This window comes from Mustela nivalis (assembly GCF_964662115.1).
Source record: "Mustela nivalis genome assembly, chromosome: 1".
Taxonomy (NCBI): domain Eukaryota; kingdom Metazoa; phylum Chordata; class Mammalia; order Carnivora; family Mustelidae; genus Mustela; species Mustela nivalis.
The window spans coordinates 139,303,936-139,327,648 of record NC_139020.1 but is presented as its reverse complement, the minus strand read 5'-3'; the positions used below and the strand labels follow the sequence as shown (position 1 = coordinate 139,327,648).

The following is a 23,713-nucleotide window of genomic DNA, read 5'->3' as shown; positions in this document are numbered from 1 at the left end:
ACATGGTAAGTTACACCACGGGGGATGCAACCGTCCCCATCCAAAATGCTAGAGCCTTCATCACACCAATTAATTGGTCTCTTCAACGAATGCATTGTAAGAACTGGAAAGAGAAACCTGTAGACTAAAAGTGACTCAACCTAGATGCTTATTAACCCGTAAATAGAGAAATCCACGGCACCCCACCCAACAGAATGCTGGTCAAGGGCAACGGCAAAGAAAACATGACCCAGGCCACAACACCGAGGAGCCTCAGAAGCATCACACCAAGTGGAAGGTGGCAGACACGAAAGCCTGCAACACAGAAGGACTCCATGAACAGGACATTCTGAAAATAGCAAAACTACAGGAAGAGAGAGCAGATCAGTGGGACAGAGGCACAGGAGGGGACCAAAAAAAAAAAAAAAAAGAAAAAGGAGAATTAATTACAAGGTGTACACCTTATCTGAATTCTGTTTCAAATAAACTAAAGGACCTGACACACGTAAGAGAAGTGGGAATGTGAGATATTACGGTGTTTGAGATACGAATTTCCTGTAAAGAAAACATTGCTGTTTTCAGTGTTGGCAGAAGGTCGCATCACTGAGAACATCAACATATTTACAGGCCCAATAACATGTTTGTAAATTTACTTCCAAAGACTATATGATGAGGAGAGTGTCGATGGCGGCTGGAGGATGAAACGGGGCCGGCTGGGGAGCGATCCTGGTGGTCACTATTCTATCCTCTGCTTCCACAATAAGTTTACAATCGTTCATAATAAAGATAAAAGGTGAGACTGGGACAGTGTGAATGAAAACAAAAGGTTACAATGACACCAACAGAGTACGGCGTCCCTTAGTGACCTCAGACCTGTGATGGTCACATGCGTGTTTCCTGGTTGCCCCTGGTCCCAGCGCCAGGCGGCCCCCATGACACGTGCAGCGACTTGCAGAGGGGGCTGCCAGCCAGGGGTGGCTGCAGGGATAACACGGCTGCTCCTCCGGGGAGCCCCGGCCTTCTCACTCCTCAGCAGCTTTAATCCTGGACCCCGAGGGCCAGGTTCCTGCAGTCCCCTGGCTTCTGGGAACCACAGAATAAATCAGGGGAACAGATTTCAGTCCAACTACAGCCCTCTACTGGCTGGAGCCTCCATCCATTTGCACACTCCTATAGTCACTGACTCGCCAGCCTTTCCCCTCCTTCCCTCTGTTTCACGAAGGTCTCCTGCCCCACCCGCACGCAGCTAGAGGCTGGGGTATCTCACAGCTGAGCAATCACACATGCTTCTAGCCCTGGCGAGCTGACAGCCTGGCGGGGAGAGCACCTGCTGCTCTCTGGGACTCGCCACGGACGACCCCGTCCAGGCCCCCGCTCTGGACCTCACCCAGCAAAGAAGGGGCTAGTTATTCTTAGCTTCATCCTAAGATGGAGAAAAGCCATCTCAGAGAGGTGAGCTAACCTGCCATCGAGGGGCCAGAAGCGGGTCCCAGGTCTACCAGATCCCCAGCTGACAGGTGTGCCCTCGCATAAGCAGTGCCTCAGTCTCCCCATTTGTAAAGAGGAATATGTGCCACGTGCCCTCAAAGGCTGAAGGGGAGAGGAAGTGGGTTCCCAGTGTACTAATGGTGCTGGGTGTGTTCTGGGGGTTTGGTCAGCATTGGATCCCTTTCCTCAGCACCCCTACCTGCCCACGGCACTGCCAAATGGTTCAGACAACAGCAGTGACCATCTTCTCCTCTGTCCTCCCGAGCAGAGGGAGCAGGGCCAGCAAAGTCCCCATTCTGGTCCCCACTCCATGGCCCATTACCAGCCTCAACCTAGCCTTCCCCATTTAATCAGTAAGGAGGATGCTCAGTGTACACAGCAGATAGGACACCACTAAGAACTTGCTGGAAATTACTGAAGGTCTCAGCGTTCGGTAAGGACTACACTACCTTGGAAAGTGGTTTTGTGCGGCTTTTTGTTTTCTTTTTCTCTTTCTCTGATCCCCAGAGCAGAATCTCTGGTGTGTGAGCAGTTGAATGACTGTCCTGCATTCTTGCCATTGTGCCGTCCTTCTCTCCTGCCTCTGCAGTCTTTTGGAGGGCGGCTCCTCCCTCCCTCTGAGCCCGTGGGGTTTGGGCAGGGCTGCCAACTCCCTTAAGCACAAGGAGGGTGCTTGGCTCTGGTCCTCATAATCACAACAGGCCCTCCTCTTGGCCACAGAGATTGGTTCAGAAAAGAGCAGGCAACTGCCAGCAGGCCCATGAGGCTCACTTCTGAGTCTTTGGCTGGAACAACTAGGGAACAAGGCTGTCAGTGTGGGTTCCCAGGAGTTTTCAGGGGCTATTTGGTGGAGAAGGCCTTCTTAAAAATGAAGCCAACTCAGAGGAAAGCTGAGGTGAGGGAGGAAAAGAAAGAGGAAGAGTGGCTCTGTCCTGAAGATATGGAAATGCTGGATCCAGCCATGCCTGATCCACACCATGACTTTTTGGAAAAAAATCTAGGTTCGTTTGAGTTTGGGTTCCTCTCACCTGTAGCAGGAAGAATTTGGACTGATGAACAGGTATAGCTGAGAGAGTTTAGGCCTGACAATGTCACATCCTTCCTCCAGAGAACTATTAAGAGTTAGAGAAGAGGTCCGCCCCCAGCACCAGCATCCTGGTCTGAGCCACCATCACCTCCTGCCTAGAGTACTGCAATAGCCTCCTCACTGCTTTCCCTCATTCCACTCCCAGTGCCTTATGGTCTATTCTTATCAAAGGAATAAAGGGAACCCTTTAAAACAAAAGTCAAAGCAAATCACTGTACTGCTCAAAATCGCCAATGATTTCTCATCTCAGACCAAAGGCCACAGTCCTTCCATTGGCCTGCGAGGCCCTCCCAGATCCGGCGCCTGCTCTCTGACTCCCTGTCTTCCCACTTGGCCCAGCCTCACTGGTCTCTCGCCATCCGTGAACAAGTGGGCATGTACCTGCCTCCGGGTCTTTGCACTGGCTATTCCGTCCACCTGGATTCCTGCTCCCCCAGCTACCCACACGATGCTCTCCCTCATTCTTTCACATCTTTGGTCAAATGTCACCTACTCTTTCTTTTTTTTTTTTTTTTTAAATGGGCCACTTTTTACAGTACTTATTCCCTATCACACTATCATTCCCTTATTTACACGGGGCTTCTTGTCTCATTTTCCTCCTGCTGTCCCCTCAGTGTCTGAACAGCGCCTGGTCCGTGGCAGGCAGGGTCTCAACAAGTGTTTGTTCAATGAGTCAATGAGGAAGGACGTTCCCCCAAGTCCTTGCTTCTGGATGTCTCAGGACACGACCATTCTGAGGATGAGGCTCTCCCCGCTATGGTCTAGGGCTGCTCAGGAGGACTCTGGCTGCCTCTGGAGGCAGGCAGAGCGGAACCACCCAGGCAAAGGCGAGGCTCCCAGGGCCTGGTGTTTAGGCCTCTGACAAATGTCAACAGTTCCATGAAGGGAACGGTGCACCCCAGACGCATATCTTTAGTTCCTTACCTCAGTGAAAACCAGCCCGGAGAGTCCATAAAACTAGCTTTCATCCTGAATACTGGGGAGGAAAGCCGGAAAGGAGTTTGCATGAGGGATGCCACAGAAGGCCTTCAAAGGGTGGGTGCCACCGGTGCTTTCCGCAGCACCCCCTGAGGAAGGTGGGCATGCATCCTCCAGATGGATTTTATTCCTTCCTCAAGGACCCTGGTGGAACACAGCACACTCGGGGGAACAGAAGATCAAGATGTGCGGCCATTCGGGCTGTAATTAAATTTAATAGGCAGTTTATCCAGTTTGTAGGAAGATGACACGGAAGAGAGGGACAGAGAGGAGAGCTTACGGCGGGAAATCATTTTACAATGGAGTATCCATCTGGAAAAAAAGACATTGGCCCGACCCAGCGAGTGTGAACGAAACCCCCATCAGTATGAGGTTACTTCATCACACACTGGGCTGCGGGAGAGAAGCCTGTCGTACCTTCGATTAAAAATAATGCACAGCCGTCTTAATGGCATGTAAATCTAACTCACTATTATGCAAACCGAAGGGAAGAGGCAGTTAATAAAACACAAAATAACCTGGTGTTTTATTATACTGGTTGCTCGATTCATAGGCATGAGGTTTAAAATGGCTTATATATTATCTGCCAGCTGCAGCAAACGGAGAGCTCGGCTTGTTTGGGTTGGTAATGAAGGTGGTGATGGGGCGCACTGAGGGAAGTGTGGGTTTTTAGCAGCGCTTCTGAAAACTGGGGGAACAGGAGAGTGAGAGGCCCTGGCTGAGGGCTGATGAGCAGCCCGGCCGGGGGTGAGAGGCAGGCCCTCCTCCAACTATGGCTCTCCCTCCCCCACTCCTCCTCAGGGGGTGGGAGCCCCTCTCTAGGCAGGTCCCCCCACTCTGCCTTCCCACAGTGCTGTGCGGCGGGGGCCCTGTGGAGGGGTGCGCTCCAGGGCCTCTTTCGCAGCAGCACCGCCCAGCCCCACTAGGAAATCCAATTATATGGCCATTTTGGTGACGCAAAAGGGATCCCTTCTCTGATTGCCGTTACTTGCAGAACAAGACCCACAAACGGAGACGGAATCACGGGTGATTTTGAAGTTCCCGTGTGTGGCAGCTGCTGGATACTACAGTGGTTCAAGCAGGCCTGCTCATGGCTCCTTTTCAGCTAAGGAGGAAAGGCAAACTCTTCCCAACAGTAAGGAGTGACTTTCTCAGGGAATGTTGGGGTCATCTGTCAGGAGCCTCCTTCCCTAGGCCTGAATCTGCCCTTCCACCACCCGGACAGGCCGATGACCACCTAGACGGGCTGATGCCCTTTCGAGTCGTGTTTGCAGATGGCTCCTGTCATCCACATTCCATGTCTCCGGGGCACACATGTCCCAGGCCATAACCCTGGGGGGCAGGCCCCCTTCTGAGGGTTTCACAACCAGCTCCCTCTAAATCTCATGGCACACTCTGCCAGCAGGGGTTGTTCTCGTCCCAGCGACTGGGGTGGAGGCCAAGGCCTGAGGAAGTGAAGTCAGTCGAGCAAGAGGCTCAGCTGTGAGGCGGAGGCCCAGGACGGCCATCAGGCAGTGTGGCTCCAGTGTCCGCGCTGCCCACTGTCACACCCTGTCACCTGCCCTCTTGTTCCTGGGGCGTTTGTCTTCTAGGCCCTGCGATTGTATCTGTGATCTCCCTCCCGGTTGGTAATGCTGGAAGCTTCCAGGAGGTGGCTGAAAGGTCCCTGGCACGTTATGACGAGAACATGATGTACCAGGCCAGCATCTCTCTGTGGTCCATGAACATGTATCTCGGCACCAGATACTACGGCTTTAGGAATGTACCAGCGGGGGTCCCTCCATCAGTGGGAAGAGGGAGGCATGGGGGCCCCCAGCACACTTTCAGCATTCTCGCAGAACCGGATGCTTTCAACAGGTGGGGAAACGCTGCAGCCATCCTGCAGCCTCGGCTGGAAAGACAGGCACTGTCTCAAAGGCATGGGGCAGCCCGTGGGCGGAGAGGGCTCCAAGCAGTAGGCCACGGGCAATGGGAAGAGGGAAGGAACAAGGGTCTCGAAGGACCTCCCCAAGAGCTCCCGGGAAGTCGGCTAGAAGCGAGCATGATATCCCTGAAAGTAATGTTTTAGGGGTGCTCCTGCACCCCCACTGCCCAAGACTCCAGGACCAGTACATGAGACTGGAAGGGCCCCTCGGGACAGCCACAGCCCCTTCACTGATGGTGATCTCAGAGACCCAGGGACCCTGGCGGAGGGCAGGGGGAGAGATTCAGGGATATACTGGCTGGAGGGTGTAGATCAGAGTTTTGGAGGATGTCCAGGAGATGCTCGATCTTGGGGTGATCTCGGCTGCTCTGAAGGACCACAGATGGCTTCTGAAACTAATGCCGTGGGCACATCTAAGAATGAAGCAAAGCTCTGTCCTGCTCACCTGCCAAAGCCTCCGGCCCGGCACAAAGCGGGCGGGGCTCACCGTGGCGGCACTGCCTCTCCAGCTGAGAGATCTTACTTGGCTCTCTGCGGCCAGTGCCCACATACCTTATGCTCACAAGGGCCCCACTCTCGGCTAGCACTGGCCTGTCTCCCTGGGCTCTGCACCCAGTCCCTCCTCTGCCAACCTCCATGCCATGCCCATGCTACTCCCTCGACTGAAAATGTCTTCCTTTTCCCACCACCCAGTAAGATCCGGGGAAGACAGCACAGCACCTAGAGGGCATTTTTCACTAAAAGCCGCAAACTTGTGATATGCACTGCCAGGGGCTTCTAAAAGCTCCCAGAATGTGACAACCCTTGATTTCCAGCCAGACGTCACAAAAGAGCCACAAGCACGGAAGGGTACGTGTCCGTGCACTCCAGGTCCGCGCTCAGCAGGGATTTCAGGTTGAACCTTGTACCACTCCCCCACCACCGCTGCCGCAAAAGATCTGTTGAGGTCCTAATCCCCCGTAACTTCAGAATGTGACCTTATTTGGAAATGGGGTCTTACCACAGGTTATCAACTTAAAATGAGGTCATGAGGCAGGACTCATTCTAGCATGACCGGTGCCCTTATAAAGGGAAATCTGGACAGAGACAGACATGCGCAGAGAGAAGATGGCCTGGAAATACACAGGAGAAGGCCATGTGGCGACAGAGGACTGGAGTCACGCTTCCACAAGCGGAGGAGTGCCAAGAATTGCCCCCAACGTCAGATGCCAGAGGAGGCAAGGAAGGATTCTTCCCTAGAGCTGCCAGAGGAGCACGGCCCTTCTGACATCTTCATGCTGGGCTCCGGGCTTCCAGACCTGTGAGATAATGAATCGCTGTTGACGGAAGCCACCCAGTCTGCGGTACTTTGTCAGGGCATCAGGGCAGCCCCAGCAGACGAATACAGTAGGGATACAGTAAATGTGTGCTGGAAAACCAAAGAACCGTCTCTGTGATACAGGCGGTGCAGGTATGTTTACCAGCAGGAAACTGGCTCACAAAAGATAAGAACCGTCCAAGGTCGGCCAACTGGGAGGCGGCAGAGTGGAGATTAGAACTCGGGCCTCCAGACGCCCCTGTGGTACCCTCCTCCCAGGTGCATCTCTCCTGGGAGGCCGACTTCCTGAGGGTCAGGTTCTGATTCTCTGGCTGATCCCAGTGTTGGTTTTCTAGAAGGAAAGCCAAGTCCGCAATGGCCGGAACTGCCATCACAATATCCTTCCTCTTCTCAAGCACTCGTTTCCTGGAAGGTCTTTTAGAGGTTTAATGATTCTGTTGGTGGTCATTTTTCTGAGTAGACTAAGGGCTCCTTAAATCTCCATGGCTCAACTTCACGAGGCCCGCAGAGGGCAGCTTCTGCCCCATCACGCTCTGCAAGGTGACGGACAGTCCGCACAGGGCAGAGCAGGGGGAAGCCGGAGCGAGCTGCCCAGGGCCGGGGTCGTGCTGCCTGGAGACTGGCTCCCTTGCCCACCTGCCACTTTACTTTTCCCGAACCTGTGTGTGTGGCTGGAAAAAACAACACGGCGTCCATAGCACCATCAAGAGGAGACCTGCCCATTGTGTATCTCCCTCCGCCAGAAACTGTGCAAGGAGTTCTGACACAGTTGTTTCATTTAACCCTTCCAGAAGTCCCAACACGTGGGTACCACGCAAGCCCCATGATACGGAGGAGAGGGCTGAGGCTCCTGGGATGAGTCCAAGGTCATGTAAACTTACATAGCACAGGCAAGACTTGACCCTGGCTCTGTGAAGCCTGGAAACCCAAATGATGCAGTTGCTAAGGGTGTGACCTCAGGAAGCAGAGTAAATAGCCTCAGAGCTGGGTTGCAGCTCCCTTCGGTTTGCCTCTTCATTCTGTTTTGGAGACTTATCTGTAAACAGGTGCTGCCTCGCTTTCTACTTTCCCTGTGGAATCTCCTCCCACGCCTCCTGGTTTGGGAGGTCACTGGTTAGGAACCTTCCTATTAAGAGTCTAGCTCTCAAGTTTGGAGGTGCTCCCTGCCCTCCCTGAGGCAGTGGGTAAATGTTCGCGCTTCCCCACCCAGACCTGCTGTTTCTGCAGGCCGGGCCATGCGACCCGAATCTACCCTAACTAGAAAAGAAAAGGGAACTACTCTTCCAAAAAAGACTGTAGGTGGGCGGCTAGCTGCCTTTTTAATTCCTCTCTGCCCACTTATTCCAAAGGCATCTGACAAGGAGGCCAGGCTAGTGAAAACGGCAGGAAGTTTCCTTGCAGTGGAAGCAACTGCCCGTCTAAAAAAAGCTCTTTTTGTAAAAAAAGAATGCCCAAGTCGGAACTCAGGGCTTGCCGAGAATGTGTTATGGCTGCTGTTATTTATTTATAGCCCCACCTACTTGCAGAAAGGATTTGGAGTTGCTTACAATAAAAACTGAGCTAGATCTGTATACAGAGTCGAAATAAAAAGCCGGATGAGAGACTGTATCAGAGCCGCCTCGATCCCACAAACGGGCAGTGTGCTTCCGGAAGGAGGTTGGCTGCCACGTAGCTAAGGATCACTCTCTGGAGAGGGAAAAGCTGTATTCCATGTTCCTCGCTGGATCAAAACACGTGCAGCAAGGGGTGCCTGACTGGTGCAGTCAATGTTAAGTGTTTGACTCTTGGTTTCGACTCACATTAGGTCATGACCTCAGGGTCGTGGCATCGAGTCCTGTATTGGGCTCCGTGCTCAGCGGGGAGTCTGCTGGAGATTCTCTTCCTCTGCCTCTCCCCTACTCACATGTGCGTGCATGAGTGTCCCCATGCTCTCTCTCTCAAATAAATAGGTGTGTGTGTGTGTGTGTGTGTGTGTGTGTGTGTGTGTGTTTGTTTTAAAGGTGCAGAAAGGAAAGAGGTCCCAGGAAGCCCTGCAGGAAGGCTGGAGAGGAGAGGTCTGGCAAAGGCAGACAGCCAGTAAAGACATCCCTGTGGGCTCCTGGGAAATGGCTGAGAGAAGGCATCCTCCCCAGGAGTAAGGAAGCTGGGGCATTCACCCACCAGCTTCTTTTTGTTCTTGGGTGAGGGCTCCCCCAGGAGTGACAGTGCCCCGCACGTGAGCCAAGCAGATCTGGCAGCCAGCGAAAGCCCTCAGGCCGGCTCCCCGAGACCTGCAGTGTGAGCCATGGGACCCGGCGCGGCCCCTCCAGCCCCTGCTGCGTCTCTGGGAAGGCTGGGAGGGCAGCCTCCTTGGCCTAGAGACAGGTGGAATCGGACCTGTGGTATAATGAGAATCCAAAAGGAGAGGCTACCGGGTTCAGAGGGATGCCTGGGGGAAGGGAGGGTGGCACAGGCCCACGTGGGGCTAGCCAGAATCCCCGGCTGCCTTTTGGGGTGGGAAGGAGCTGTGCTGACTAATGGGGGAGGTCCGTCCTGAAGGAGCATTTTGGTCCCAGGCCCTAGAGAAAGCCAGGCCACACCAGGGCGTGCGTTCTAGGCGGACGCAAGGCTATGCCTTGTGTTTGCCCAGCTCTGCCCCAGAGCAGAGTGGACACCATTTCATCTGGTTACCAGGAGAGTCAGGGCCTGGCAGACTCCTTGGCCACACGAAGGAAGCCCCACCTGGGGAAGAGGGGAGGAGACCCCTGATAACATAGCAGATGATCCCAGGGATCGTCATAAAATGTGTCTCACCTCATGACCTGGCTCAAAAGCTTCCACTTCCAGGAAGCCCTCCCTATTTTGACTGTTCTCTTCTACTCTGCCTTTTCTGGAACTAACATTTTGATTTAGTCCTGGATAACAGCCACCCCTCCTAACCAGAAACCCAATGGCTCCTCCTTCCATTCGGCCTTGTCAACCACCCCCATGATGTATCCTGTGTATGGTGTGGCTAAAAGGGCTGTCCCTGGACTCAGAACTTCACGTTCAAGTTCCACCATACTGGCTATGAGACATGAGGCACATTATTTGGCCTCTCTACACCCCAGTTTATTCATCTGTATTATGGAAGGAACAATACCCGCTTTGTATGTTCTGTAAGGAGTCAAAGAATGAATATTTAGAGTGTTTAGCATGGTCCCTGGTACATAGTAAATGCTCAATAAATACTAGCTGTAATTATAATGGTGACAAGAATAACAAAGACTCCTGACTGCAAACTGTCTCTTGCTCTCCAGTATTTACAGATTAAAATACAAATCCCTCAATCAGCGTTCAAGACTCTACAAGGCCCTTTCTTTCTTCCTTCCTTTCCTTCTTTCTTTCAGGATTTATTTATTTTAAAGAGAATAAGCACAGGGGAGGGGAGAGGGAGAGAGTATCTCAAGCAGACGTCCCCCCCTCCCCTGAGGACTTGATCTCGTGCCCCTGAGATCATGACTTGAGCTGAAATCCAGGGTCAGACACTTAACTGACCGAGCCACCCAGGAGCCCCTGCAAAGCTGTTTCTCACTTCCCACTCCCTCCTACCACTCTCACCATTCCCTTCACCGCCTTCTGTCCTTTCCCTGGGCCCAGCCTCGGTTGAGGTCCTGATTTCCTAGGTCAGGATGCACGTGCCTTGATACTTAGCCCCAAACACTGCCTGGAATGATGGGCAATCATAAATATCTCTAAGAGGAATAAATGAGATGCTCCTTGGCACTGGTTATTAATCCTCTTCCTTCTCTGTAGTGTCTAATGCAGCTGGCATGGGGCCAGGCTCCCCGAGTATCAGTTCCCAGCCAGGGAATGGACGTGTGGTGGCTGGTGAGCCTGCCACATCCCTGTCACACGGGCATTTCCAGGTCCCATCAACAGAAGCTTCTCATGAATTACTTAATTTTTCTAACCATTTTATATCATCCCCATTCTACAGATGGGAGAAAGGAGGCTGGGTGAAGTCAGTAACTTGACACTGTCACCCGGCTGATCGGTGGCTGAGCAGGAGGTAAACCACATTCATTGGCTTCTAGTGCCCCTGCCAGTGAGAAAAGGCATCACCCCCCACCCCCCCCCACCACCTCTTAGCTCATGGGCCTGCTTTACTTCCTGGGTTAAAATGAAAGCTCCTTTATGGTGTCCAGCTTCATCCTGCTCTGTCCTCTGGACCAAGCTCAGTCGGGCCTGTCCACTGAAATCAAGCCCTCCACTCAGCCTGGCAGGAGAGGTCAACGGCTTCCCACATGGGTGGCTGAAGCACGCGATGTCTCTCGTTCTCCTTGACACCAAGGGCCTGGCTGGGCCCCAGAAGGTCATCCTGGGTCTGGCTACGAAAGGCACCTGCTACGTAGAGTGCGGAAGGCAATGCAGCCACAGCAGCATCACCGGGAAGCTTGACAGAAATGCCCCCCACACCGCCAACCCAACAGAGTCAGAGCCTGCAGGCGAGGGGCTCCCCCCGCCCCCCAACAGCTTCCCAGCCCCGATGCTCACTGCCCTCCTTTCGGCATCAACACTTCAAGTCTCTGAATCTTCAGGAGCTGTCGTCCTATTCTTTTTCTAGAACGCCAGGCACCAAACCAGCAAATGTGATAATTTGGATTATTTTAAAAGTACGTTTACCAGCATCTTAGGCAAGCAACATAAGCTACTTAAGGAGGCCAGAATAGCATTCTAGTTATATTCATTCATTCACTCATGCATTCATTTATTCATTCATGCAACAAATACTCGTCAAGTGCCTACTGTGTGCCATGCACCATGAACTGACATCCACGAACATAATACATGCAAAAACCAGTTTAAAAAATTGAAGTATCTCATGTGTCCCCAGCGACATACCGCAGACTAGTCAACGTACACCACCAACCCTAGATCTCCCATCCTCTTCCTCCTGGCTTCTCTTTATTTCTACCCGTGGTGAAAGCCATTTCTAATGGAGCTCTGGGGAGCACAGCAGGACCTCCCACCTCTTGAGGGAGGAGTCACGTCTGTACTTTGCCTGGCCCTGGCTCAGGGGTTCCACCTCCTCTCTCAAGAGGGCTCCCATAGTGTTGGCTGGATCTTACAGCTGGATGGGTGTTTTGAGACCACTGCCCCTCGTCCCCTCCAGGTCCCCACTGGGCTCTGTACAGATGTCTGTCATGACTCCTGCAACACCTCATGGTTCCCCAGGACTCCCTCACCAGACCGCATGTCCCTGCAGCAGCAACCTGAGTCTACCCACCCGCATGGCCAGCACCTCGCACACGGCCCTGCACACGAGTGTTCGGTTTGGCTCCTGAGTGAACGCACGCATGCCCGAGTGGAGTGGAGGAAACAGGAAAGAGCCATCCTACTCAGTGACTGCCCGAAGGCTGCCACGTGGAGGGAGGAGGCCACTGCAGAGCCCCACTCAGCCCCCACACATATCCCGGGCCAAATCTGGGTGGACATCCTCTCTGGGTCCGGGCGCAAGGGAGAGGAAGAAGGGGGCTGGCGTGGACACACGGCCCCGCGGCCGTCCTCCCACAGCCCGGGGCGGAAGCGTCTCTTACCGTGGTGTATTTACCCAGCTGGCAGAGCGAGGGGAAGGTTTCCTGGTGGGCTTTGCGGATCTTCTCTGTGAGGTCGTCCAGCTCAGCCGTCATTTCATAGCTTTCTGCACATTCCTGCTTCGAAGGCTCCTTCTTCTTCTTGTTCCTGTCATTCCTGACGGCTGGAAAGAAGACAAATCATGGATCACTGATGGCCTGGCCTGCACTGCCCGAGCTGGAAGTTTCCATTTCCTGATGCTGCCTGGACTCACATGACACTTACAGAACAGTGGGGAAAGGAGCCATAAATACATCTCCCAAGAAGAGAGGCTCCCAAGAAGAAAGGTGTGCCTTTCTGCGGGCACCTGCCAATCCACTCTTAAAGAGAGGACAGGCTCACCCAGAAGGCTGAGGTCTCTGCTTGCTTGGCCTTTCTATGTGCACTGGTACTCAAAGGGATGATTTTCCAAGCACAGTTCCCCTGGTTCCAGAGGGGATGGCTCACGAGGCATTAAAGGGAACCACTTTGGCCTGGGAGACACGTTGCTGAACAAAAGCTTGGTCGTGTCATTACTTGTGATTCCTGGCTCAGCCTTCTGGTTTTTGCCATTGTTTGGTATTCCAAATAAACTAACATTTTTGAAGAGATTCATCTTAAAGGTGATGGGATGATGATTTTTGTCCTTTCATGATTTTCTGCTTCCTGGACTTTCGGTATTAACCATGTAGTCTTTTATTGTTTATACATATTGTATCATATTACACATTATGTATAATGTATAAATAAAATATTAATTATTGTTATAAAAAGTTATTTTAAAATAATAATCTTTGTAGCATGAGACCTTGGCCTGGAAAACGACCTGTCCATTCATTATTCGCTTAGTCATCTGTAGCTGCCTGCCTTGGCATCTCGTTCGGCCCACTGGCCCTTCGGCCGGTGTGTCTTTGCCTCGGCTGAGCATGGTGCCAGGCAGAGTCAGGCCCCAGGGCCCGGGGCGGTGGAAGCCCAGGCTTCCCCTCACAGCACGGAGTTCTCAGATGACTTTCAGCTGAGTGTAATGCAAAGCTCTGGCCCCTGGTGGATCTCCTGGGGAAGGAAACTGAAACCCAGAGCGGCTAACAGGTAAAACTAGACCACGCAAGCCCCTCCAGGGAGTCCACATTCCCCGGGGACCCAGAGGTTGCCAGGCTGGCCGTGTATGCCACCACCATGACCTGGGAATCTGTGTTGCAAAATGACCCAGGTCATAATCCGATCTGCCCTAAGAGGATTTGGCCTGTGTTGCCTCCCAGAGAGCACCCAGGGTGATCTGAGAACTCACAGCTCCCTGGGTCTCCACTGTGAGGATCCCGAGGTCCTTCCCCGGGGCAGGAGCTGAGGGCAGAGTCAAAGGCAGGCATGGGCTGGGCAGTAAGGTGCAAGGAAACAGCTGGGAATGCATGGTACTGAACCATGCCAGTGTCTGTATAAGTCACTGACGCCTGACTAGGAGGGAGGGCAGTCCGTGAGAATATTCGTAGTTCTCGAGTGTCTCAAGCATGTACTGGGAATTGTGTCCACAGTATCTCCCTTAATCCCCTTATCAGGTGGGCAATTTTAAACTCATTTTACAGATGAACAAACTGAACATCAGATAGGCCAAAGAATGTTTGTACACATGGCCAAGTGCTCTTTTCACTTGGACTCACTAATTCCTAAGGGAGAGGACATGTTTGAGAAGAAAACAATACCCCTCCAGATGATTTTCTTCCCCCAGGACTCTGAAGCAACACTGTTCTTTGGCTCAGAACATCTCCAGATCTAAGGTGAGTGGGTAAAGGCAGACAAACTGGCCAAGTGCCCACACCATTCCTAGCAGGTGCAGGACGCAGGGCAAGCGTATGGTGGAAAGCAGTCAGAAAGTAAAGAACACAGTCAGCAGAGGTGGGACCATGAGAGAGGAAGAGGGGAGCGCATGGCCACAGAGACACCCCGGGGGCTCTTCTCAAGGACAGAGTCTGGGAGGTGAGGGGAGGCTGTGGCAGAAGCCTTGTATGAGAGCACCATGGGCTCTCAGCACCAGTTAGCCATCCTCCTTTCCTGGCTCCTGTGCATGACCCTCTTTGCTAGTTAATACAAACACTGTATGTAAGCAGTGAGGGTCCTTCTAGAAAAGATCCCTGAGCAAAACAGTCTGGCGGTCCCTTCAAAAGCTGAGCAGAGAGTTACCCTATGGTCCAGCAATCCCATTCCTGGGTCTGCCCAAGAGAACAGAAAAGAAATGTTCATGCAGAATGTGTACACCACTGTTCCCAGTGGCTCTATTCAGAATAGCTCCGAAGTGGAAACAACCCACACGCCCATCAACTGGTGAATGGAAACCCAGACGTGGCGTATCCACACAATGGCACAGTCTTGGCCATACAGGGAGTGAAGTACTACACCCATAACAACATGGGTGAACCCAGACAACATCAGGCTAGGAGAAAGAAGCCAGTCACCAAAGGCCACATACTGTATGATTCTATTTGTGCGAAGTTCAGAGAAAGCAGAGCCATAGACAGAAGGCCGACTGGTGGTCGCCAGGGGCTGGACGCACGCAAGATGGGAAGTGACTGCTGTGACTGCTAACGGGCATGGGGCTGCTTTGAAGGGGGATGAACATATTCTGGAATCAGACAGTGGTAATGGCTGTACAACTTTGTGAACATACTACAAACCACTGAACTGGCTACTTTAAAAGGATGAATGTTATACGGTATGAATTATACCTTAACATGAGAATAACAAAAACCCAGACCCCTGAGGGAGGCCACAAGCCACTGAACACTAGGAACTGCTCTGACCAGAATCAGAAGCCAAGACGGAACTTCTGACCACTTAACACAGAAGTACGAGTAATGCTACTATTGCTTGCTTGGCAAGGCCCTGCCATCCCCATAAGAATTCTAGTTCCCTAAATTCCACAGTGAACTGGATGAGGGAGGCATTAAAATTCCATTTCTACACTCTCAGAGCCGGAGGCCCAAGATCCACGTTTGAAGGTGGTCAAGCCCAGATTTCAGTGGGACGTAGGGAGGCACCGCACACACGCATACACACAAACTGCCCAGAGTCCCATCCCCAGGCAGGCCTAGACGACCTGTGTCTGCACTTTCCAGCGTTCTGCTTCTCTTCCCTCCATCCACCCGCAGCCACCTGGGCAACTCACGGTAGAAAATACGTCCCCAGAGGTTACCTGTGAGGTGGGAGCACCAAGGGGCGAGCTGCCCCCACTGAGTGTCGACACCAAGCCAGAAAGGGACAGGGAACATCAGGCGGGAAGGGGGCCTTGGTGATCCATAGCAGGTCACTGAGCGGGGCCCTTGTTTTGCCGACAGCACCCACCATTTGCTAAAATAACAGCTGTAAAGCCAGAGCTCCATCTTCAGTGCTTCGAGGCCCAAACTCTGAGTGCTCTTAGCAGCTGCCCAGCTGCCAGGGGACCGGTGTGTAACCTTAGGCTCCCTTCCAGACAGCTCTGCCCACGCAAGACAGAGCGCCTCTCCCGCTATCTCCACGACCAGAGGACTCCCAGTTCCATCAGGAACTCCTCGGCCACGGAAGACGCCACAACCCCTCTGGAGGTAAAGCCCCAATCACGTAAAGGGTCAGAAGCAGACGGACGAGTCTTCTAAACGCATAGCTTCAACAACTGCTTTGCTCAGTGGCTGTAAACGGCTGTGGGTGGCAGACGAGGGACCTGGGCCAGGCACGGGACACCACGAGGGCCTGGGGACAGTGGCTCAGTCCAGCTGCAGGGGACTCATGGAGAGCAGCGTCTGGCTCAGGGCAGGAGCTCACCTCCTTGCAGGAAACAGCCATGGGACAGGGGATGACACGGGGGCTCCAAGGGGGCCTGGGCTCCACGGCCATCCCGGGGGATTTGGCTCCTTTCGGAGCTCCTGGGAAGGCAGCAGCACCCTCCCAGAGATGTGCGTGCGGGCACCCTGATATGGGGGAGCCAGTGCGTCTATTGTAAAGGCTTCCGCAGGCTAGTCATACAGGAAGGAGACTCTCAGACCCTCCCACGTGGAAATGGTGGACTGGGACCCGGAGGGTTTGTGGGCTCTACCCTGAGGCCCACGGCTGCAAGTGGCAGTGATGTTTCCAAGGAAGCCGCCTGGTAGCGGCCCCAAATGAGCAGATGGGACTCATGTGTTCCTTCGTTGTCTGTCCATTCACTCTTTCGGATATTTTCTGAGCATCTAGTATGTACCATCTGCTGCAGGGACGAGCCACACAGATGGTGGCTGCTGCCATGGACTTACTTATGAAGAGGGGACAGGCAGTGATCACACAGCAGCAATAGGAGCAGTAATGATCCCAACGTCGCTATTGTGCTGTGTGCTGTCACTCAAACATCAGAGGGGTATTTGAATGCTGGAAATGTTCATCACGGCTACCAGAGCTGCCACGGGGTTCTTCCAGGGCCTTCTATTCTTACTAGGCTATTTGACAAGCTGAGAAGGAACTTCCTTATTATACCTGTTTTGCAAATGAGAAAATCGAGGCACAGAAGGCTAAATCACCTGTACCCCGTAAATGATGGAGTGGGGATCTGAACTCAGAAGATCTGGCATCGGGCCCTCACTTGGAACCCCCGTGCTTGGTCACATCACGCACACCTGTGATCCTGCCACAGAGTGAGTGCGGAGGGGGATGCCCTGTGTGCGTGTCGGGGCGGGGGGTGGGATGCTGATCCAGGATGGGAAGGTAGGTGGGGGTGCCTGGGGAGTCTGGGCTGCACACCTGATGCTCAACAACAGGGGCAGCCTGTGATGTCAGTGGTTTCCTCCTCCAGCCGGACCGAGGTGATGTCGGCGGGCATGCGCACCAATATACCTGTGATGGATCTGGAGGTGGACAAGCGGCTTTAAGGCCCAGTGAGTCCCTGGGAAAGCACGGGGACTGGGACGGGGTTGGGGGGCATACTGTCACCTCTGCATCAGAGTTTCTATCACAAGGTGGGGGCCAAATACCTGGAAGGCAAAGGTCACATTTTGTCTCTCTTTCCCCAAGGCCTAATACAGCATCTGCCCACAATGGGGGCTCAAATGCTATTTTGTGAAGGACAAGGTGAACATGAGACTAAAGTACAGAGTCTGGCCAGCCGTCAGGGCCTGTGCGCGCAACACAGCGTTCACCTGGGCCTCTTTCTTCCAGGAAGTAAAGGTCTCATCACCCCCTCTGGGCCTGTAGGGGATTGAGGAACCACTCTCCAGCCCCGGAAGCACGAGCCAGCAGGCTGATAAAGCAGTTGGGGCAGCCGAAGGGTCACGAGTGTGATTTACACACCTGGGAGAGCCGGGCCCGATGTCTGCAAAGCGCTTCTTGGACGCAAGGTGCTCCATAAAATATCAAGTATTCTCCTTGTGAGGGCCCAGTGCTACAAATCAGATTTGGTGGCATAAAAGTAACATATTTATGATCCACTATCATATTGCAAATGAAATGAATGTCATAAAAGTGTCACTTATACAAATACCTCTGATGTACGGATCTCGACCTATGAATATGAAAACAGACACCCAAGCACTTTTATTTGAATGTCTAATCATGGAAATAAATGAAGTCATGTTCATTTTAATGTGTGCACTTGTGCATGTATCTGGAATATTGATTTCCACGCACACAATAAAACTGTAATGCAGGAAACAGGCAAAAGACGTGGATTTCACTTGGATTCAGGAAGAGACGAAAACAGCGCTTCGCTAAAAATTCCTTGATGTCAAAAAAAAGAAAGAAAGAGAGAGAGAGAAGGGAGAAAGGGAAATAGGATCGACAGTGTGTTTTCCCATGAAGTTCTCTATATTCAGTTTAGCAAAGGAAGCATAATGGTCTATTTACTCTTGCTCGAATATTAAAGACTGAAATCGGTTCATCTGGACTCTTCACCTTGCTAGCTACAGGAATAATGGGTCACAGTTGGTGATCTGAGCTATCTCTGGCTGCCTCTCCTGGGGGAGAGCCTGTAACTAACACTTTAATACCTTAAAAGAAAACCACAAAAAAACAGAGTTTAATCTTAGTTTAAAAATAATTTTCTGAACTCATGATGTAAATGACTGCGAACGAATGGACTTGAAGGCAGGCCGATCTATGTTTAACAGAGACATACTCCTCCCACAATTTCAGGATTTGGGGGTTGGCAGGTCGCAGCGTAGGGTTGGATGGGGTTGGGGTGAATGAATACTCCGTCAAGATCTAAATCTCCTTAAAGGTTCTGCCTTGCACCTAATACAGCGCTCGCCACTGAAGCGCTGGTAGATGTCTGAACACGCACACAGAGAAAGGCAGTTAGCGAACGAGGCTGCCACCGAGGTTCTGGCCAGGGACCCGACACCTGCCTTTCCAAGGTGGCTGAGGGCGGGGCACTGTGAGTGTCTCTACGGTGAATACAGTCCTATGATTGGAGAGTGACCCCTGCCCCGCCCTCCGCCACAAGTGCAAGTGTAAGGGATGGCCTAGCTTTCATAAGGTTAGTAACAGAGCATGGAGCATACTTAGAATTTTTACAGAATATTAAATATTCAAGTCATGGGGGAAATAGTCTGGACGTAGCATTCTAAGAGTTTAACAAGGATCTACCAGCCTAGTTCAGCTTCTTAGAGTTATTCAAAGCACTTATAGAAAATCCCTGAAATATCAGAATGTACCAATGCCAAATACCTCTTTCTAGTTAAAGTGGTATAGTATACGAATAGAACTTTCAAAACAATTTTAAACACGTTTGCCTCTCACTGGTTGCTTTTAGATATGGAGATTTGGGCTCCTTTCAAGGGGAGAGCCTTTCTTTTGTCTTAAATTTCCCAGAACCTTCCTCCTCCTCCTCAGTCTGGCTTGCCATGGCCAGCCCTACTGTGGCCATATTCCTTTCCGGGCAGACCCCATATGGTGGCCATCCTTGCAAGACAAGTGATTTGGAGTTTAGAGGTTCTGTTACAAGTGACAGATCCTTTCCTTCAGACAAGGGTCTTGTATGGACTATAGGAAACAGCCTAAGCTCAACTCCAGAGATGAGGGACAATAAAACACTCCCGCGTGATGTTAAAAAAAACAAGAGCTTTGACAATGAGCAGTTCCTTCATAATCAGTAGACCCTCTCTGCATGTTCGCTCTGGCAGCAATGGGCTACTTACTATCAGTGACGGCTTTCCCTAAATCCTGTCCATGGGAGGTGGATGTGTGTCCTTGGCTTTGTGCTTGTGGCAGAGCTATCCCACATGATGGGGGCCGAGACGAAGGGCTTAATGTAGAGAAAGGAGAGTTCAGCATCAATTCCCATAAGCCATACTGTAGGCAGCAAGTTCTTTGTTACATATCAAGCTGAAGTTTACTGCGTGCAAGTTCGCTGAAGTTCAATGTGCCCTCGTATATCTGAAAGACTGTGTGGTCATGTTTTTTTGTTTTTAACTTCATAAAAATGCAGGCAGTCTCAGATTCAGGCATCTATCATCTTAAAGTCAGGATCCATGCATCTAGCATCTAGCGTAAATGACTGAGCAGTGATCCAGGCACATGGACTGCCTTTCAAAGCAGCATCTGACTGGGGTGTGGGGATGACAAAAAGAAATTTCCCAGCAGCAGACTGTTCCAGATAAACCTATATCCTGCTCTGTGTCATATATATTCTTCATGGCAAGTTAATAGGGTGTTTGGCTCATGTCAGGCCAAGGCTTTCAAATATTAAACAACAGTCTCTATCACAATAAATTCTAATGGTCAAAATTTTCATCCCTACTGTTCTCTACACCCAATTAATTTTCAGAAAATAAATTTCAGTTCTCCTTGCCATTCTTATATTTTCCCTCTTAAAACGCTTTTTAAAAAAAAAAATAGAAATGAGGTACTTTACTTAGCCTGCAAAAAACTCTGAGGAGGAGGCTCAGTGATTCCTCTTGGGGAGTATGACCCTTTGATAAACTCGGCCCAACCAGAAAGTCAGCTGGCTCCAGAGTGCCGGGAAATGGGGGCCATGTTTGCATGTGGCTTGACTGCAAAGATGGGCCCTAATCTTCTGTGTCTTCCTCTTGTGCCCTGTTTGCACTGGCTTCGCAGCCCCTCCCATCAAGAGGGTGGAGACCACTCCACGGCCCATGCATCTGAGATGGTTTCTGACTTGCTCTAACCAACAGAATGCAGTGGTAGTAAGGTAATACCATTCCCAAGCCAAGGTATCGAAAGATCTTGCATACTTCTGCCTGTTCCTCTTATAACCTCATCACTACAGATGAACAGGTCCAGGCTAACCTGCTGGAAAATGAGAGATCATGTGGAGGAGAGCCCGATTAGTCCAGCTAAGTAAGACCATCCAAGATCAATCTAGAGCCAACCTTCCCAGGACTGGGAGAGCATTCAGGGAAGATGAGCAGAATTACTTATCCAATCTGAAGCTAAGCACAGGCTCATGAGAGAGCCCAGTGAACCCAGAAGTACCACTCGGTCAATTGAGAGTTTTGTAAGCAATAATAAATACTTATTGTTTCAAGCCACCGAGCTTTGGGGTGGTTTGTTATACAGCAACAGCTAACTGATACGGTCTGTGGAAAGAGTGTTTCTGCAACAGTAGCACATGCCCCCATGTTCTTTTGCCCCATGATAAGTCTGAATCAATGGTTGCTTTTATTCAGTGGTTAAGGCAAGATAAGGGATAATTTGTCATTCCTCCAACTCAAGGTTCAAGATCCTACCCTGTTACAACACACAGAAGTTAGGAAATTGTTCTCCATGGACTTAAATTACATGAAAGGTACAATGGACAAGTGGGAGGGACTGGGCCAATATTCCAGAGGTTTGCATTTAGTGCATCATGTACTACCTGTACAAACTCAGAATAATCTCTAAATGTCCTTGGGCCTCAGCTTCCTCACCTAAAAAATGGGGACATTCATTTTTTTCCCATCACACATAGGACTCTTACATATATTTGGATATGTAAGTAGATGCATCACAGTATAACATGTACTCAAACAGTGGAGGCCCCACACCAATTTCTTTTCTGCGTTTATTGAGTTCTGTAGCTACTGAAGATACTAAGTCAAATAAGGCAAATTTTATTCCTCAAATGAAATGCACATGATATATATATAGACTATGAGGGTTTAATATATCTGGAATTACTTTGGGATGTAAGGTGTGAAATTTTGATGCCACAGCAAAGAAAGAAAAGAGAAAGAAACAGGGAAAATAAATAAAGAAGAAAATAAGGAAGGAAAATAAAGTAAAGGAGGAAAGAATTTTTATCCAAGGCAAGACCAATGCTCCAGCCCCGAGCCTGCATAATGGGGATGGAGGATAGGTATACTGAACAGTTTTTAAACTTCCAGTGGGTTCACCTCGACAGCAGGACTTCCCATGTGAACCTGACCTAGCAAAGGATGTGACCATGTTCACTTTCTTGGGATCCAATTTTTAGAGATACTGCTTGACACACTTGACAAGTCTCTGCCTCCATCCGTGTGTCAGTGAGGTGTCCAAAAGAGACAGATAAATGTCTGCGTGTTAGCCTGACGTGTGCCAAACACCCTATTTAGGACATTACTGTAGAGAAGTGCCTGCATGCTGTCAAGTCAATTTTAGAAACCCAAATCCCCAGAGAAATGGTCTACATGTGAATGTGTGGTTGTATACATTACATAGCTAGTTTAAATGAAAAACCCTCACTTTAAGACATTTAAATGATTTACTCCAGCCTATATATCCCTAAGTGATTCTCCTTGAAGCCCAAAGGTATCCTTGAAGCCCAAAGGGTCCTAACGGCTTTCAGAATCACCAAAGAAGTATATTGTTCAGTAGAGCTTTTATTCTAAATGCAATCTATTAATTTTAATTTTTAAGGAACTGGTAATCCATGGATGAAATATAAGCTAGCCTACTATTGGATATAGTTACTCAATTAACCATGACCTCTTTTCCTAATAATTTGAATTAATTTAAATTTACTGCTAATGTTTTTGGAGGCTCTCTTAGTCCTAAGTTATTTTAAAAGGCATTTTTACAACGGGTGGTAGGGTTACCACTGAGGTCTCTCTTAACTGCAGGGTTTTTTCCATCCATCCATCTCTGTCTGTCCATCCATCCTTTCATCCCTTCATCTCTCCATTTGTCCATCCACTCAGCTGTTCATCTGTCTGTCCATCCATTTATCCCTCGTTCCCACTGTTTTCCTCCATTGAGCTATCCATTTATCCATTTTCCCTCCTTTTATCTGTTTTTCCACCCATCCACCCATCCCTTCATCTGTTAATTTAGTTCTTCATCTGTTCAAATAGTTATTGAGTACTTTTAAGAGCTCACATTCTCGTAAAAGAGAGTCACCCAAAGAACTACCATGCAGTCAGCTAGATGCCAGAATATTCATTCCTTGATGGAAGTGATCGGAGCGCAACGTCAAGGGCGTACGGTGTGAGATGCACTTAGACCCTCAGATGAGGGAGCTGGTAGTTCAGTCTGTGGGAGTCAAGAAAAAAGTCACAGGAAAGAGGAATCTTGAGCTGAGTGCCCTGTAGGGGTATCCTAGGTCTTATTCATTCTGGCGTCCTCAGGGCAGTGTCTTTTCCGAGGACACTCAACAAATATTCCTTAAATGAATAAAGCTTGAAGGGGAAGGAGACGCTCGGGATGATGAGAACAGTATGTGAAACACCTAAGGGTTAGAAACAACATAGTTCTGTGAGGGAAGCTGGTTTTCAGATGGCTTTGAAAGGATGGATCTCAGCAGGGAAACAAAAAGAGGAAGGAAGAACATTCCAGAGGAGAGGGTGGGGAGGACATGAGGAAATGCTTCCAGAAACGTCTGCATCAGGTTTGTAGGTGAGCAGGGCAGGTGGCTGGTCTGCCTAGAGGAAAAAGTGGAGACTGGGGATTGGTGGGAAGAAAATATTAGATTGGTATAAAGAGGAGCAGGGAGAAAAGGGTATGTAGGGATCCACTCCAGTGAAGAAGTCTGCTGGGCTTGATGACGGGCTCAATGAGGGGGATGAAGAAGGCGACTTGGACATACCAACAGTATTCTAACCCTGGTACCGAGATATCGATGGTATCCCAAATAAAAGTCAAGTTTGGTGGGGAATAAAAAGTCCAGTTTGGGGCAGGATGATGACGAGGCTGGCTTGGGGGCACATGAGACAGAAAGCCAAGTGGCAAGCCCAGAGGTAGTCTGACAGACGGAACTATGGAGCAGGCAGGAGAATGGGAAATTAGATTAGTCAGGAGTTGAAATCTGAGGGAAGACTGTCCCAAGTCACGATGGGGTGGCCAATGCGAGGGAGAGGAAGGAAAACAGGAGGCTTAGGAACCAATTCTTGGGAGTTGCCAGCTGTTGGTGGGAAAGGAAGCAGATGAAGAGTGGCAGGAAAACTGGGATCATAACAAATCT

General features: G+C 50.6%; 1 protein-coding gene across 6 annotated transcripts in view; it reads right to left on the bottom strand.

The window, feature by feature from the left end:
* RARB (retinoic acid receptor beta) overlaps window positions 1–23,713 on the bottom strand; it is a 450,938-nt gene that overhangs the window by 14,944 nt on the left and 412,281 nt on the right. For all 6 annotated transcript variants that reach the window (XM_082686911.1, XM_082686913.1, XM_082686916.1 and 3 more), the window contains one exon: window positions 12,333–12,493. In XM_082686911.1, coding sequence (XP_082543037.1) covers window positions 12,333–12,493 — 161 coding nt within the window. The remainder of the gene's footprint in view (window positions 1–12,332; window positions 12,494–23,713) is intronic.